The 16,108-nt window shown below is 50.4% G+C and overlaps 6 protein-coding genes across 6 annotated transcripts; 1 reads left to right on the plus strand and 5 right to left on the minus strand.

Annotated features, from left to right (window-relative positions):
* Nucleotides 1-242: 242 nt before the first annotated feature.
* On the minus strand, nt 243-1,286 carry MAA_05598 (Metal-dependent protein hydrolase; the record flags this gene model as incomplete). The annotated part of the gene is made up of 1 exon (XM_007823596.1): nt 243-1,286. The coding sequence occupies one exon, from the start codon at nt 1,284-1,286 to the stop codon at nt 243-245; it is 1,044 nt and encodes a 347-aa protein (XP_007821787.1).
* Nucleotides 1,287-1,868: 582 nt separating this feature from the next.
* On the minus strand, nt 1,869-2,105 carry MAA_05597 (uncharacterized protein; the record flags this gene model as incomplete). The annotated part of the gene is made up of 1 exon (XM_007823595.1): nt 1,869-2,105. The coding sequence occupies one exon, from the start codon at nt 2,103-2,105 to the stop codon at nt 1,869-1,871; it is 237 nt and encodes a 78-aa protein (XP_007821786.1).
* A 1,297-nt stretch (nt 2,106-3,402) lies between these two features.
* On the minus strand, nt 3,403-4,671 carry MAA_05596 (uncharacterized protein; the record flags this gene model as incomplete). Its single annotated transcript, XM_007823594.1, has 3 exons — nt 3,403-3,839; nt 3,898-4,438; nt 4,501-4,671. 3 exons carry the CDS (start codon nt 4,669-4,671, stop codon nt 3,403-3,405), a joined length of 1,149 nt encoding a protein of 382 aa, XP_007821785.1.
* Nucleotides 4,672-5,201: 530 nt separating this feature from the next.
* On the plus strand, nt 5,202-7,561 carry MAA_05595 (Hsp70 family protein; the record flags this gene model as incomplete). Its single annotated transcript, XM_007823593.2, has 12 exons — nt 5,202-5,364; nt 5,431-5,754; nt 5,808-5,851; nt 5,915-6,125; nt 6,180-6,429; nt 6,486-6,591; nt 6,638-6,753; nt 6,811-6,967; nt 7,031-7,167; nt 7,219-7,322; nt 7,379-7,397; nt 7,453-7,561. The coding sequence occupies 12 exons, from the start codon at nt 5,202-5,204 to the stop codon at nt 7,559-7,561; spliced, it is 1,740 nt and encodes a 579-aa protein (XP_007821784.2).
* Nucleotides 7,562-8,272: 711 nt separating this feature from the next.
* Nucleotides 8,273-10,381, minus strand: MAA_05594 (gamma-tubulin; the record flags this gene model as incomplete). Its single annotated transcript, XM_007823592.1, has 6 exons — nt 8,273-8,503; nt 8,563-9,027; nt 9,238-9,714; nt 9,937-10,103; nt 10,273-10,313; nt 10,374-10,381. 6 exons carry the CDS (start codon nt 10,379-10,381, stop codon nt 8,273-8,275), a joined length of 1,389 nt encoding a protein of 462 aa, XP_007821783.1.
* Nucleotides 10,382-10,829: 448 nt separating this feature from the next.
* Nucleotides 10,830-14,485, minus strand: MAA_05593 (RNase3 domain protein; the record flags this gene model as incomplete). Its single annotated transcript, XM_007823591.1, has 2 exons — nt 10,830-11,365; nt 11,419-14,485. 2 exons carry the CDS (start codon nt 14,483-14,485, stop codon nt 10,830-10,832), a joined length of 3,603 nt encoding a protein of 1,200 aa, XP_007821782.1.
* Nucleotides 14,486-16,108: the final 1,623 nt, after the last annotated feature.

Here is a 16,108-nt window from a genome sequence, read left to right on the forward strand (position 1 = left end):
GGGGGGGTGCTCGAACTCCGGTATCAGGCATGACCTGTATTTCTCGGTCTGGGCGGATGTCGAGATTAGGGTTGTCGGCACACAGCGCAGTCATTCACTTTTGCACTTGGGCTCTATCTGGTCGCAAGTATGTATGTGTTATTACGAGTTTATGAACCAGATGTCGGTCGAATTACGAATGCTGCATGTGCATGTATCATGATCGAGGATGCGTGTTCTTTTTTTTTTTTCGAGGCGAAATTCTACGCCAGAGCCTTGACAGCCATCTTCTTGACACCCTCAAATGTCTTGTTGCCGCCAATGAAGCCGGCCGCGTGGACAAATACACAACCCTCAATACCTGAAATACCGTCCAGCTCCTGGTCGCGGAAGCCTCTCCAAGCCTCGGGCAGGGGCTTACGGCTCACAAAACTATCCTTTGACTCGGGCACACACTGGATCCTCCACTTGGCGCCCGGCGCGGTCGACTCTGGGTACAAGACGTACAGAACGGTGGGCTTGCCATCCTCCAAGGTGTACAGGTGGTCCTTCCACGGCACGCTCTGCCCCTCGAACACGAGGACTCTCCCCTCGGGATCGAACTCGGACCTCTTGTCGAAGGCTTTCTGGACGACGGAGCGAGCCGGCAGCCAGGCCGTGGCGTAGTAGTCCAGGTCGCGCTCAAACTCCTCCCCGATGCGCAGGCTCGCCTTGTAGAACCTGGCGTCCTCGGCCTTCTGCGCCTCGTCGGGGTCGCTGGGCCTCTCGTCGTTCCAGTTGGGATTCAGGCGGCCGACGACGGCGCCCAGGGTGAAGCCGCCCTCGCTGTAGCGCTTCTCGAGCCCCGCGGCGGAGATGCCGGCCGGGTCGTAGACGCTGATGCCGTTGTCGTGGGCGTCGAGGGCCTCGACGAAGCTCTCGTACAGCTTGTCGTGCAGCAGGTCGACCTCGGGGGCGTCCTGGGGCACGCCGGCGCCGAGCTTCTGGGCGATGATGGCCTTGCCGAAGTGCTTGAAGACGAGGCCCGCGCTGGAGAGCTTGGTGCGGCGGCCGGGGAAGGTGGTGGTGAAGCCGCGCTGGTGGTGGTCGTAGCGGTTGCGCTGGGCGTCGTACTCGCCGCCGACGTCGACGACGGTGTGGCAGGCTGCGAGGAGGTCTGGGTCGCGCGTGCGGATGAGCGGCGAGTCGTGGTAGGTTGGGAGCATGCGCAGCATGTGCACTGCCAGCGCTTCGTCGGCGTGGAAGTGCCCGTTGTGGGTGCCGATCTTGGGGCCGGTCTTGAGGCGTTTGGGGGCGGACTCGGTCATGGTTGTGACGAGGCGACGGAACATAAACTTATTGCTGGTGATCTTTCCGGTTTTTCCTTTTTTTCCCCTCTTCTGGCCTGTTTGGGGAGGCAGGCAGGGCGTTGGCCGTTGGGGATAGTCGCGAGATGAGAATGGATGGAGTTTTGATGGTGGGATAAGCTTGCGGATGGGTCGGAGCTTGGCTGCGGGGCCAATCAGGGGTTGGGAATTGGAAGGCAATGATTGTGAGCTGTTGAGGTGAAGCTTTGATGCTTGGGCAATTTGGGGTTGGTCCAGTTACAGTCTGGCAGATATTTGCCCGCTGAGAAATACCAGTTGACACTAGTAACATGCTGCAGTATTCTCATATGGAGCGTGATAACCAGGTACCTTCTCTGGTTAAATACTTTTTACCTCTTATTGTAGTCTTAAGTTGATGTATTTGAGAGCGTCTTACTCTTTTCTGCGTCATTTTTATTTTCACTTTTTTTTGCGCATCATATTTCCACATAGAGTTGCAGCCCTTGATTCATTTACAACGGCCTGGTTTAGCACCCTTGATATTCTCTTCCACCCAGCCCCATCTCGTCATCCAATCTATTTTCATTTCGCATCCTTTCTCCCAACACCACTCATATCCATGTCCTCTCCCTTTGTTGCCGGCTCTCTCAATCCTGACTCGGCACCCTTGTCTGTTCCAACATGCGCCTCTGTCCGACCAGCACCAACGTTGACATTCCTCGCATCCGCAGACTGCCAGTCTGAAGCCGTGGGCGGCTGATCGGGAAGAGGGAGGTTGGCTTGCACCTCGGCAATCTTGTCGGCCTTGGATTGGGGCATTTTGAATTCTTATGGATGTGTTTATGATGTGTTTTTGTCTAGACAGGCTATGCGTCAGTGTGGTGTTGTGTGTGCTGAATCTTGCGGCCACTTACATGGTTGTTTCGAATGATGCTTTCAAGACAGGTGATTTGAACAAGTTGGATTTTTCGCATTTAGCGAATTCTTATTTATATATAACGTATATGTGGAGTGGATTATTAGAAGATGTGACGAAATATGTTTTGTTTTTTCCTTTTTCCCTTTCATTACATGGCAATTGTGACGTTTCCATGATCGCCTACAGTTTGCCTCCGCTGACGTCAATGACATGTTGTAACTCCAGAAAATTGCAACGGGTGATTCCCCAGTGGCCGGAGAAGAGCTCCGGTAGGCCCACTGCTTTGTTGCGAGTGGGAATGAATCGAGATGTTGAGTTGAACGTGAGATACGTCTTGAGGTTTGGCACACCGGGTTCAGTTTGAGGTGCGGGTATGTCTCGAAGCCTCGAAGCCGTGATGTGCTTTGGCGGAATTGTTTGAAGACACTGGCAAGTCAAGTTATTTATTGCTGAGGTGAAAGCCCTCAAAATGTTGGTTTGCATGGTATCTGGAGCAGTCAGTTGCCGAGTCTAAGAGGCAAACTCGAAAACCATATGTGGCAATCGGGGAGTTTAGTGATACAGTGGGAGATTAAAAGCTTAACCAGATCAGGTACCTGGTTGTCGCGTTTCATTGTAATATGCTAGTTTGTACTTCTTGGTGGGCAGACATATTCTACCATGGACTGTGCAACTGAAAATCAAGTACGACTCCTTGTGTTCCCCATTCTTTGGAGTCTTAAAACAAGGCCACTGTTCTGGAAGCCATCGTATTAGCGACAAGCTCTTCAAATCACTGATAGAATAGGCTAGAGAGTCGCGTATGCTTCACTTGAATGGGTTGCGAGACATCATCTTTAAAGCTATGTACTGGAGTAACAATCCTTGGCTTCCTGGCCAGCAAGCTTTTGAATCCATGTATAGGAACATGTTTCTGATCATGAACGAGTTGCTATATTGACTCGAATAGCTACAAAATAACAGTGTGTCCGGTCCATTCTAAACGACTAAGCTTCAACTATTGGCTATAAACGGCGAGGTCCTGAGATAGGCCTGGCTTGAGAACTTGAGAGTCTGTAACTGTCGCTCCCAAAGCATTCTCGAATGGCCGGTATTATGGCGAAAAGAAAAGAAAAATAAAGCAAACGAGGCACAAAACAATCTGCAAAATCCCGGAGCAGCGAGTCCTGGTGGAAAGAAATGCTGTCGAACTGCAGCTCAAACATGTTTGACAACAACATGTGCACGCTCCAGCACGACAGGCTCCATATCACCATTCCCAGAGCTTTTGATCAATGCTCCGCAAATAGTAAATGCAACTCGACTGGATTCATCACCCCCATTCAGCACTCCGTGAACCTCCAAGGCGGATTCGTAGTCATGGACATTGATCCCATCGCTATACCCTTGACAGGTGTAATCGTCTTTTGACTTGCGCATGAGAAAACGTAGTTCGTACGCCTCTTCACACATATTATGAACATCATGATGGAGCTTTTGAAGAGTCGCGGAGTCCATATCTCGTGGGATGAGGCAATTAAAATAGCTCAAAATCATAGACTCAACTTCGCTGATACAATCATCATGACTGATTTTGGTCTGTTCAATTGCCTTCATGGTGGCATGTCTCCAATCCACCACGGCGTTGGCTGGTACTAAGAATTATGTCAGCTATAGCACAGTACGTAGACTCTGAAACTTTAGAAAACCAACCTTGCGAACAAGTCATAATCGTCTCAAGGGATTTGAGTGAAGACTCAATTTTCTGAAGATCATGACTATGAGTTGGACTAATACCGAAGAGCTTCTGCCCAAGGACATGGTCAACAACCAGTCTGAATATTTTTCCTCGCATGATAAAAGCACGATCATTAGTAGAGAGAGTATTCCAAGAGTCCCAAAACTTATGCACCTCAGGGTGGCATTGTGAAGGGACGCTAATGCTCCGGCCCAGACGAAAGGCTTTGCTATAGGTGATTGCTTGGATTTTCTGTCGGATGCTGGTGAACTTGCTCTTTATTTCTTCATCTGAGATCTTCTCAGTTCCCGCCTGCCCAAGTATGACGTTTCTGAGGTCATTTTTCTCTTTCTTGAGTTTATCGACCTCAATCCGGCTCTCATTATACATTTGTTGCAGCTCCTGGAGTTCGCTGCGCAGGAGCTTGTTTTTGTCAATACATTTTCCCATATGCCCCTGCTGTTTAAGAAGTTGAGCTTCATAAATCTCTCTCTGGCTTGCCAAACGAGCCACAGTCTGTGTGCTTCATTAGCTGATTTCGCTGATCAAGTAGGAGAGCGTGGTTGGTGGACACATACTGTCTGGGAAGCGTCTTGTTTCTTGAACCAGCCACAAATCTGGTCAAAATATGTATCTATTTTGTTCTCAAGTTTATTGAAGCCCTCATCAGTAGAAAGACATTTCTGGTCCCCTCTCTCATCCAATGTGTCCGGGACGGAGGGATCTTTTTCGGGATGGTGGACTGCCATTGTCTTGTGAACGAAGTCCGTGGCTGGTCAAAATATGTGTGGGAAGAGTCGAGCAGAGTCTACCTAGGTAGTGTTGGAGGAAGGAAAGTAATGCTAGACAGGTGGCCCATAAACGAGAGGGAAAAGGGCGAGAGTGCGGAGCCGAAAGATATCAGGTCAGAGGCCGTTCAGATTGTGCTCAGATTACGTTTAAATCTCAAACTATCACTTGACTTCTGGGCCAGTTGGCAGTCACCAAGTAAGGGCATGGATCCAAAACTTACTCAATGTTAACATTCATTGCCAACTGTTTGCAATCACCTGACCCGGTTCAGCACCTGTTCCGTTTGTTCCATGTGCCAACCAGGTGTTTCTTCACACAAGACTAGAACGCTAAAATTTTCTCTTGTGCAGTCCATTACAATTTTCCTACTAAGATATCAACAACCCACAAGTACAAAAGTCTCTCCTATCTGGACCACCCAACAATCATCGCACTTCGGACGCAAGCCAACCTCCACGACTTCATTTGATGCCTCATATCATCAACAATGGTGAGAAAGCTTAAAGATGAGCAGATGCCTCGCCCTACGATGTCAGAGTCAGATGAAAAGCTGGTAATAGCTTTGGACTTCGGAACCACCTACTCTGGTGTTGCATTTTGTTTTGCAAATCAGGACAACACGAAGCCAGCGGCAATCATGGACTGGCCAGGTAAAATCTCTTGAGAGAAGGCACTATCAAGTACGAATTCTGACTTATTTTCACTTGGATTCATAGGAGATCACGGGATATCCGTACCAAAAATTCCTACCGTTGTTGCCTATGGCAAACAACCACACGGTTTTTTTAAATGGGGAGCATCTGTTGCAGAGCTCGATACTGGCATTATCGGTATCAAGCTCCTCCTTGACCCAGAGCAGGAGAGACCAACATATCTACCTTCCACCAATGCTCAAAGAGATATAAGAATGCTTCCCAAGCAGCCTGTGGAAATCGCTGCGGATTTTATGGGAGCAATCTACAAGCATGCCTTGGACGAAATTTCCAAGACTGTGCCCAAAGCATATATGGATCTATGCTCCAAAGAGTTTGTGCTTTCTGGTAAGTGGTGGCAATCACTTCTTATGAAGCAGGTGTTTTCTGACTCTTCAAAGTCCCGGCTGTTTGGTCCGATGCTGCCAAAAATGCTACACTATTGGTAAGACGAGAATCCTCTCCGGACCATGAACCGTGATAACAAATAGTAATGGATTTTGAATAGGCTGCAAAAAGAGCTGGGATTCACCCTGTAACGCTCATCAAAGAACCCGAGGCTGCCGCATTGCATACTGTGAAGACTCTAGACTTCTCCATCAAAAAGGGTGATGCGTTTGTAGTTTGCGATGCTGGAGGCGGCACAGTCGACCTTATCTCATACGAGGTGCACCAGGTCGTACCAAATCTGCAAGTGAAAGAAATAGTTCCAGGGACAGGTAAGTTCCACCTGCGACGTCAGTCTTCATAAGCAGCGGCTCACATTGCTATAGGAGGAATGGCTGGGTCTATGGGTCTGAATCAGCGCTTTGCTCAAGCCGTGCAGAACCTCATTGGCGATGAGCAGTGGTTCCCTTTAAAGAAAAGCAAGGCTTGGGCTATCGCCCAGAGGCAATTTGATCAGGAGGTTAAAAAAGCCTTCAGAGGCGATCCTGACGAAGAATATTTTGTCAACTTCCCCATGGCTGATCTTGAGGATGATCCGCAAAGCGGCCTGGTGTCTAACACTTGGAGGATGACAGGGTAAGTAGCATCTCGTGCCTATTGATAGTAGATGCTTGCTAACCTTGATGTTGTAGGTCTGATCTTGCTCGGATTTTCAATCCCCTTATAGAAGATGTTTTAAAGCTTATAGAGCTCCAAGTGCAGGCATCAAAACTCAAACGCCCCGGAACGGGTGTTTCAGTAGGTCAGGCTGCTCTATATAAAAGGTGAAGCTAACGTCGGATAGGGAATCATGCTGGTCGGTGGTTTCGGCAGCAGTCGTTACCTCATGCTACGTGCCAAGAGCCGTTTCCCAGATATTCAAGTTCTTCAGCCACAAGACGCATGGGCTGCTATTGTGAAGTAAGTTCCACGCTGTGTGAATGTGTAGAATCCAGATAACTAATGATTCCAACATAGAGGTGCTGTGCTCTCCAAAATTCCTGGCCAGGCCAGCGTGATGAGCACCTCATCAACCAAACACTACGGTACTTCGATGGACGCTCTGTACTCTTCAGCCAAAGACTGGGGCCAGCCAACGTTTATCCGCCGAGATGGATCGACTGGTGTGGAGAAAGTGAGTTTTTTGACCCTTGTACTGTTGCTGCTGTACGCATCTAATCTGATTATCATGTCAAAGATGGCTTGGTTCATAAATAAAGGAGAAGATATCCAGCGAGACCACAAAATCAAGTTTTCCTTCTTCAGAACTCTCGAAAAGGGATACACGAATCCAGAACTTATTTTTCGTGATAAACTTTACGAATGTCAAGATAGGTAAGCTTAAACCCGTCTAATAGTATTATTACCACTTACAGAAGAATCCAGTTTGGCCCCGATCTATCCATCCGCAGCCAGAAATATGCGGGAGAATTGCTCAGTGCGAGCTGACCTTACTAGCATACCCAAGTCTTATCTTATCAAAAAGAAAGGTTTGCTCATGTACTTTTTCTTCTTAACCAAACGCTGACTGACGTATTCCTTTCAGACCCGCATGGAGTGGCCTAGTACGTCTGGAGCCCAAACCAAAGGTCATGATCTTGTTTTAACATGTTTATTTAGCTACGAAGTGCACTACAATCTTGTAATCTCTCTGGAGTCTGCAATCATGACATTTTCTCTAGAAGTCGATGGTAAAACCATGGGATCCGTCAACGTCGACTATAAATAAGTGCTGAAGCATTTTAAAATTGTTCTTATTCTCCGAGTTTCTAACCGCACTCTATCAAACTGAGATGCCATAATAAGTATACAGACAGAATGTTGTTGTTTTTTTGAGAATTGACCGCGGATGTTTTCTTTTATTCCAGAGCCCGATCGGAGTCAAAAGTTTGCGTTGAGGAGGTACAGACATCGTGGCTCTAGATTTGAGATGCAGGTTTCGTTTTGACGTTTAATAAATAGTCAAGGCAGGTAGACTGGCCCAATTGATACGAGTTGCACCAAGTGTTTACCATAACATACACATTTCAACACGCTCCTACGGTGGGAGGCAAAACGTATTTAACCAGATCAGATACCTGGCTATTACGTTTTATGCTATAATGTATCACTCCGCGATGAGGATAATCTAGTACGTACATGGTGTTATCATTTCATTTCAACTAGCTCCCTGGTGTCTTCACTACCTCAGCTAGTGTGTTTGACGCATCGCGATGAGTGTACTGTGTTTTCCTCGAGAGTGTATACTTCACGGTGGGTAAATATATTCTGCCAGACTGTAATATAACAACACAATCGTGACTGGACACAGAATAGGAACAGACGTAGGAGTTAACTATCAATCTATCATGACCTCATCAAATGCATGCCTAGCAGTATATAAACGTAACCTAAACGCCAAACCCATTCCTCATTAAACCACAAACCTAAATCTTCCGCCTCACCCCATCCTCCTATCCGTCTCCGCAGAGGTCGCCTTCTCACCATTATCAGGACTTAAATAATCCGCATCCTCAGCAGCTTCGTACTCGGCAATCAAGTCAGCCACCACCTCCCTCGCCTCATCAAACTCGTTGAGATTTTCTGCAAAAGGAGCCGTCTTTTTGTACCCTTCCATGAAGGCGTTGCGCTTGCGCATACCATCGTACTGCCTCACGATGCGTTTAAACAACTGCCCACAGTGTTAATACATTATCCGAAAAGTCCGTCATTGGGTTGTGAAGAACATACAGTCGCAATGCTCGTGTGGTTAGCAAGCATGAGCCCACTAACTCTGTGGCTCATAGGGATGTAAGGGCTCCTCTTGGTCAAGGCCACCTGGATGCTCGCCGGACCCCAGGGTATAAACGTCGCCAGTCTACGTTCTCGAATACGCAGTAGACTCTTGTGGACGTCTGTGGGGTCAACTTCGCCCTGGATCACGTTCAGGATGGAAATGTAGCAGCTCTTTTTGCCGGGAACAGTAGAGACCATGCGATTCTTAGGCTGGAGGAGTCGGCGCATGACGTCGAGCACTGTAGTCTTTCGCACAGTCTTGGCCTGTTCGACTTGATCGCCTGTGAAGGGGGTGTAGGCTGTCATGAGGAAGTGGCATCTAGGAGTTGGGATGAGGGACGCGAGGATGCTGACGAGATCGTTGTGCATGTAGCCTGGATATCGGAGAGTCGTGGTGCTGGCCGACATGACGGTAGCAACCTATTCACGTTAGCAACGGCTTTGTCTCTGATCATTCTCCACTGCAAAACGTAAAATCAAGCAGTGAGGGCCTTTTTTCGACAAAATTCACAGTCCAGAATTTGGAACAACACGATGCTCCCTTCCAGACCACAAACCCAAGGCCAAAAACAAAAGTCGAATATCCACCCTCTCAACAAAGCCAAAATAAAACCAAAAACAAAAACATACCAACTGATTCGTCTGCCCAAAACTCGGCTCCTGAACATGCAGCCTATCAGCCGCAATATGCGACAACGCCCCATTATCCAGCACCACGACCGAATCCGCATTCTGCGTCAGCCGCCTCATCGAAAGGATACTGTTGTACGGGTGCACCACCACGTCACCCGAGTTCGTCGTATCCGGGAACACGGAATACGTCTGGATAATCTTCTTGGGGAACCGATCGTTCAGCCGCTCCAGGAGGAAGCTGCCTAGGCCGGAGCCCGTACCGCCCGCAATGGAGTGCAGCATCATGAAGCCCTCGAGGGAATCGCTGCCGTCGGCCTCGCGGTCAATCATCTCCATGATGTCCTCGCAAACAGCCTCACCAGACTGGTAACCGTCGCCCCAGTTGTTGGCGGCGCCCACGCCATTTTTGCCGACGTAAAAGTTTTCTGGGTTGTAGATGTTCTTGTAGGGGCCGGTTTGGATGCCGTTGATTACCTGCGCTTGTCAGTTTGAACTCCTTGGTTTTGCTCCTCGCTGCGCTCGCGGATGAGGGAGGGTTGATGTGTAGATTCGAACACTCCTCGCTTCGTCATATCTGAACGGAAGAGCAACTCCTTGCCACGCTCGTGTAGACAGAAACATGGACATTTGAGAATCATCCAGACAAACCACCCCCCAGCCAAAGCGAGCGAAGCGAGGCCCCTAGAAAAAACCTACCCTCGGCTCAAGATCAATAAGAATCGCCCGCGGGATATACCTCGTATCGTCGCTCTGGTAGTAAAACACATCCTTGCGGTCGCCGCCCTCGGTCGCAAAATCCTCCAAGTTGCCGTCCTGGCTAATGCCATGCTCCAGACACAGCTGCTGCCAGAACTGGCTGCCAACTAAAGGGCGAGTAAAACTCCCGTCAGCATCGGCCTCGGTCTCCTGAAAAGTCCCACCAACGTGTCGAGAGCAACTTTGCAACGCAGGTCGGGGGATGGGAATGGATGGTGCATGGTCACGTCACCGCCATGAGGCGGACAGAGAGCCAAAGGGGAGAAAATTACGTACTGCTGTTGCCGCACTGTCCGGCCTGAATGGTGATAATCTCCCTAGAGACGAGTCAGCTGAATACTGCAACGGCCAGTAGGTTCCGGATGGGGAGAACAAACCGTGGCATGGTGGCTGGCTGCACAAGAACGTTGCAAGCTCAAGGTTGCCCGGCGGTCGACCCAAGACGCGACGACGCGACTGGTCTGGTTTGGAGCTGCTCTGTCGTTCTGTGGGAGCATTTTTTTTAGTCGTGGACATGGATGGATGGGACCCCGCCCCCGCGTTTCACAACTACGTGTAAATAGATATCAATTATATGGGCTCCGTAGGCCTAGACACAAAGCTTCAAGCAGTAAATATTCCATTTTACAGAAAATATACACTTCCACTACCATATACCACATCTTGAGAATCTCAAAAACAAATGTGACGATTGCAATGCTCTAACAACGCCGGTGATTTGATGCTCCCTATACCTTACCTGTTTTTATGACCAATCCAACTAGCAATGTTGGCATGCGCCTTTCCTATGCTCAATGCTCGTTCATTCTTCGGACCATATTAACTTAATTACTTTACTTCTTATTGGCTTCCTTATTCTTCTCCAGCGACTCTGCCAATTCCTTGGCAAGGTCCTTTGTCTTGACCTGAATCATCCACGTCTCCAACCCATCTCCCTTCTCGTTTGACGTTGTCAGTTTGACATACTTCTCATCGGCCTTGTATGTCAAGTTTGGCAGCAGTGCACGGTTGAGAGCCACGTGGCCACGCGGTTCCGCACGCAACAGTAGTCGGACAAGCTTTGTCTCTTTATGCTGCAACAGCCGCAGTTGTCCTACTCCCTGCGTGGACCAAGGGCTCTTCGACTTGGGCTTATCCTCATCCGACTTCTCAGATGCGGGAACAAACTTGAGAACCTTGGCTCGAACTTCATGGCGTACTTCCTCGTCGTCGTTGACGCCGTCCGTTAGGTTAATCTGCTCGTGTTTCTCGCCATCTTCGTTGGTCGCTTCGCCATCCTTGGCTGTGTCTGCTTGCGTTGAGGGCTCCGGAGTCCCAGCAGCCGGCGTTGTGGCCAAGCTTGAGCCGCCCCCGAAGTTCAACGGAGAGTCTATACCCGTCGCTTTAGCGGCGCAATTTTCCGGTTCGGAAAAGGAGACTTACTGGTTCCGGTGGTTGTAGATCCACCAGCTGGCGGCTGGAGGTTGAAGGCCGGGACAGCTTGGTTGGAACCAAACACGGAACCAGTCCCCTGTGGCGCGGCGCCTCCAGCCGAGAAATTGAAAGAAGGAGCGCTGCCAGATCCCGAGGCGCCACCAAATATGGGAGCTGCATTGTTGGTACCTTGGTTTGCTCCGAACACCAGGCCACCGGTGCCAGTTGACGTGGATGCGTTGCCACTGCTGCCACCAAACTGAAAGGGAGAAGTTCCAGCAGGCGTAGATCCAGCGGCAAAGGGAAAGGTAGCCCCGGAACCAGGCGCAGCCGCCGCCGTAGCGTTGTTGCCGCCTGCCGAGGAAAAGGGGTTGTTGAAGCTGCCCTTTGCTGCTCCGTCGGTACTCGCGCCGCCAAAGTTGAAGGTGAAGCCGGCTGAGCCGGAACCAGTGTTTGACGATGCACCAGCAAAGATGGGGGCGGCGCTGGCGGTGCTACCATTTTGCGCAGGTGCTGATGATGCCGCAAAGATACCAGACGTAGAGGCTGGCGGTTGGCTGGTAGCACCAAAATTGAACAAAGGAGCTGAGCTTCCGTCCGCATTACCACCATTAAATATCTTCTTCTTAGCGGGAGACGGGTCATCCTGTTTCATGGGGCTACCAAACATATTGTTTCCCGAAGCGCCAGAGGGAGGTGACTGTGGCAGGCTAAACTGAGGCTTGGATGCAGTCGCAGATGGAGCCCCGGTATTGCTGCCACCAAAATTGAAAAATGGCTTCGGCGTGTCTGCCTTGGCAGCAGTTGAGTCGGTCGTGGCTGCGGGCGCGGCTCCAAACAAAGATTGCTGCGGCTGTGTAGTGGGAGTCGCGGCACCACCTCCAAAAATGCCGCTGGCAGTGCTGGCAGGCTTGGATCCGAAGAGAGTTCCAGCATTGCCTGTTGCAGGCGCGGCTGTAAAAGAAGAAGTATTGCCAAACAGACTGGCTGCGGGCTTGGGGCCTTCAGCAGTTGCAACTTTCCCAGGCTCGTTGGGTTTGGCTCCAAACAGGGTGGATGAGGTTGACTCGGCAGGTTTGCTGACCTGACCAAACAGGTTGGATGCGCTGGTTGTTGTTGTCGTCTCGGCAGGCCTCGCAGCATCAGGCTTGGCTGCGAAGAGATTAGCGACCGGTTTGGGGGCTTCAGCAGCTTTTGGTACTTCGGCTGCGGCTGGCTTAGACTGAAGTGACGAGCCAAAAGGTGATGGTGCTGCCGCGGGCTTGGTGTCAAAGAGGCTCTTTTTAGACGATTGCGACTCGTTCTCCTTGTCCGACTCGCCGCCATCACTCGCATTGGCCCCCGTCGACGACTCCTTGGCAGCTGGCTGCTCCTTCTTTGTGGTACCAAAGAAATTGGACGCCGCAGTCGCCTTGGGAGCAAAGATGGTGCTTCCAGAGTTAGCCCCCGAAGTGCCAAAAACGGAACCAGCAGCGGCAGGAGTAGAAGATGGCGCAAATTTGATGGGCGTGGTCGATGGATTCCAAGTCTGGTCTGTAACGGCCGGCTTCTCCGAGACTGGCTCAGAAACGGCTTCAGAAACGGCTTCCGACTCTGGCTCAGGTTCGGACACCTCGATCTTCTCCTCAATACGGATGGGCTGACCATCGCTTCCTTTTGTAACCCGATCGAACAAGCTGGCTCCAATCTGCGATCCAGTATCTCCAGCGCCACTAGCGACAACACTAGGCTCATCACTTTGGCCAGCCTCTTGGCTACCATCCTGGTCCGAGTCGGATTCACTCTCGGCATCAGCATCGACGCCGCTGTTCTTAGCGGAGCTGGCATCTGACAAATAGCCAAAAATGTTGCTCCCAGCGCCTCCGTGGCCCGCCTGAGTACCAGGAGGCTTCAAATTGGTGAAGACAGTGCGAGCCAAGCTGCTGCTTGCCGCTGGTTTGTTGGCACTGAAGGGCTTCGGCTTCGGCGCGGGAGCAGCAGTTGACCCTTCAGCAGTCTTGGTATTATTGGTAATCTTCTCCAATAGCGACTTGGCAGACGAAGGAGTCGGCTTCTGCATCTTTGAGGGCTGTTCCTCGCTCACCGATGCCTTCCTCTTGTTCTTGCCGACGGAGGGGGCCGGAGTGGTCGCAACAGGGGCTACCACGGGTTCAGAATCGTCGCCCACAGCTCGACGCTTGCCCTTCGAGGCCGGCGTTTCTGAGTAGTCTTCGGTAGCCTTTCGCTTCTTGGATGGGGCGGTCTTCGAAGGGGTCGCCTCGGATTCTTCTTCGTCCTCTGGCTCCGGCAGACCATGCTCACGACGCCACCTCTTGAGGACATCTTTGGATGGCTTGACGTTCTGGAATTCGTACAAGCCATATCGAAGAAGAATGATGCTTCGGCTCTTCTCAAACTCCTTTGCAAAATTGATGACGTTCAACTTCCAATCTTTTCTGGCAAAGATCTCGTTTGCAGCATATTTCAGCCGCCTTAAATCGAGAACACAGAAGAATTGGCGGCGCTGCTCTTCATCGAGTTCGGGGGGGCAAAGATGTGCTAGGAACTGGTCCGCGTAGATGGAGCCCTTGGCGTTCCACTCCTTGGGAACCTTTTGGGTCAATACCTCACCCGTCAACTCTGGCGGGGGGGAAGCAATGCGCATCGGGAACAGTTCCTTGTTTGTAGTCTTGGCCGCCATGCCGCGGGGCGTGGCCTGTGCGATGGAGTTGCGGTACATTCGCGACGGCTCTGGAGTAGCACCAGGAGCAAAGACCTTTTTCATCGTGCTATTGGGGATACTCGGGGAGAACGAAGAAGTAGGTGGGCTTTCTGTGATGGTGGATGCTCGAAAGATATTTCGTGCCGTGGCGATGGAACTTTGGTTGAGACTGCTGGCTGGGGCCTCGTCGCGGGTCGTCAACAGCTTCCTAGCTGATGAAGTATGAGGCGTCCCCAGGCGCTTTGCGGAAGAACTACCAAAAGGTGACGCAGTAGCATACGCGCGCTTTGCAAATGGTAGCGGAGGTCGAGATCTAGGAGTACCATTGGTAGTAGGTTCGACGACATCGTCGCCAGGAATGGAGAAGGTGACCATTCTCTAGTGGCGAAGGAGAGGAAGAAGTTAAGGGCGGGAGGGCAAGGACAGCGGTCGACGAGAGAGCGTGCTCAATAAAGGAGATGAAAGGGAGGCGATGAAAAAAAGGTAGATTCGGTACAAATGACACGACGAGGATGAGATTTTGTCTCGAGTCGTCGTCAGGTTGAGGAGTCGAGTTGCCCCTAGTATTGATGGGTTCGTGTCGGACGCTCAGGAAACTTTTTTTTCTGGGGCCGAAGGTTAGGAGCAAAGGAGAAGAAAGAGTCCGCCAGGCCCAAAATAGCAGAACGGCCAAACCAGCAAGCGGCTTTAACAGGCTTGCAAAGAACCGTGCAACCTAAAAAGATGATTGACAATGGTCTCTGCGAACAAGGGATGGGCACAGATGCGCAAGAAGCAGTCGCATCGGTTCGCAGGCCAGGACGCGCCGTGTGGTTTTTGCGGGTTTGCGGGTTGCGGGTTGCGAGGAGAGCGAGTGTGAGCGAGTAAGAGCGAGTCGACCGAGTATGAGAGAAACCAGGTGGCTTTTTAGCGCGGGCTGGCCGTGCAGGGTGCAGGTGCAAGTGCTGCCAGTGTGTGCCCCTTTGCCCTTTCCGAGTTTCTGGGAACTACATAAGAACCTACCTACAGTAGGTAGGTCCTCTAGGTAGATAATACATGTATGGAGTACCGAGTACTACTACTGGAGTGCGTGCAACCAGACTTTTGCTCGATGACCTCGACTCGACTCGACACGACTCGACTCGGCATGGCCACTGCACTCGGGGCCGCCAAAGCACGCAAAAAAGCAGGAAAACGTATGGGCAGCCACCCACTCTGACGGTCTGACCACAGACCAGCTTGCCAGCCAAGGTCGAGTCTGGTGCCTTCAGTCTGCACCCACACTCATCACCACGGCGAGGGGGTCACCGGCTGCTATGGTTGGCTGGGACTCTTCCAAGTCGACCCACCTGACCTCGTCGCCGGCCCGCCCGCTCGCGGGAATCGAGTGAATCAAGAACCCTTGTGCGACCGCAGCGGCAACCTGGAGGCCTTACACTTCTACACTAGTCACCTCAAATATGAGGCATCAAAATGTCAAGTGCCATGCAAACCGGGTATACGTCGATTATCCCAGGATACTCCTACGGGAATGGTCACGCAAGTCGCGTACTACTCTATCCGCCTGGGAATTACGGTAATGACATGTTGTCTTTACGAGTGGCTTATCGTGTCACGGAATACTATTCGTCACATGATCTGTCCTCTGAGCTCCTTCGGCTGCAGTTTTCCACTTTGATGACGCCACCTTATTACCAAGACATCGACGACTCGACTATCCCTTTGGGTGTTCGAAGGTGCCGATTTTATACCGAACAAGGATTTTAACCAATTAAAAGTCTTAATATAGGAGATACATTAATATACTAGGATATTATATAAAGATATAAGTACTATTTATCTTTATATATACAAAAAAAAAAATGAATTTTTCGCGTTTTACCTCGCACTCTAATTACGCCGCAGAACCGCCCCTAAAATCAATTTTAACTTTAGATTTAAAATCCTTATACTTATTTACCCTTTATAATAATATTATATCTTAATTATAATAAAAGTATAATAATAAATAAGATACTA

This window comes from Metarhizium robertsii (assembly GCF_000187425.2).
Source record: "Metarhizium robertsii ARSEF 23 chromosome Unknown MAA_Scf_2, whole genome shotgun sequence".
Lineage (NCBI taxonomy): Eukaryota > Fungi > Ascomycota > Sordariomycetes > Hypocreales > Clavicipitaceae > Metarhizium > Metarhizium robertsii.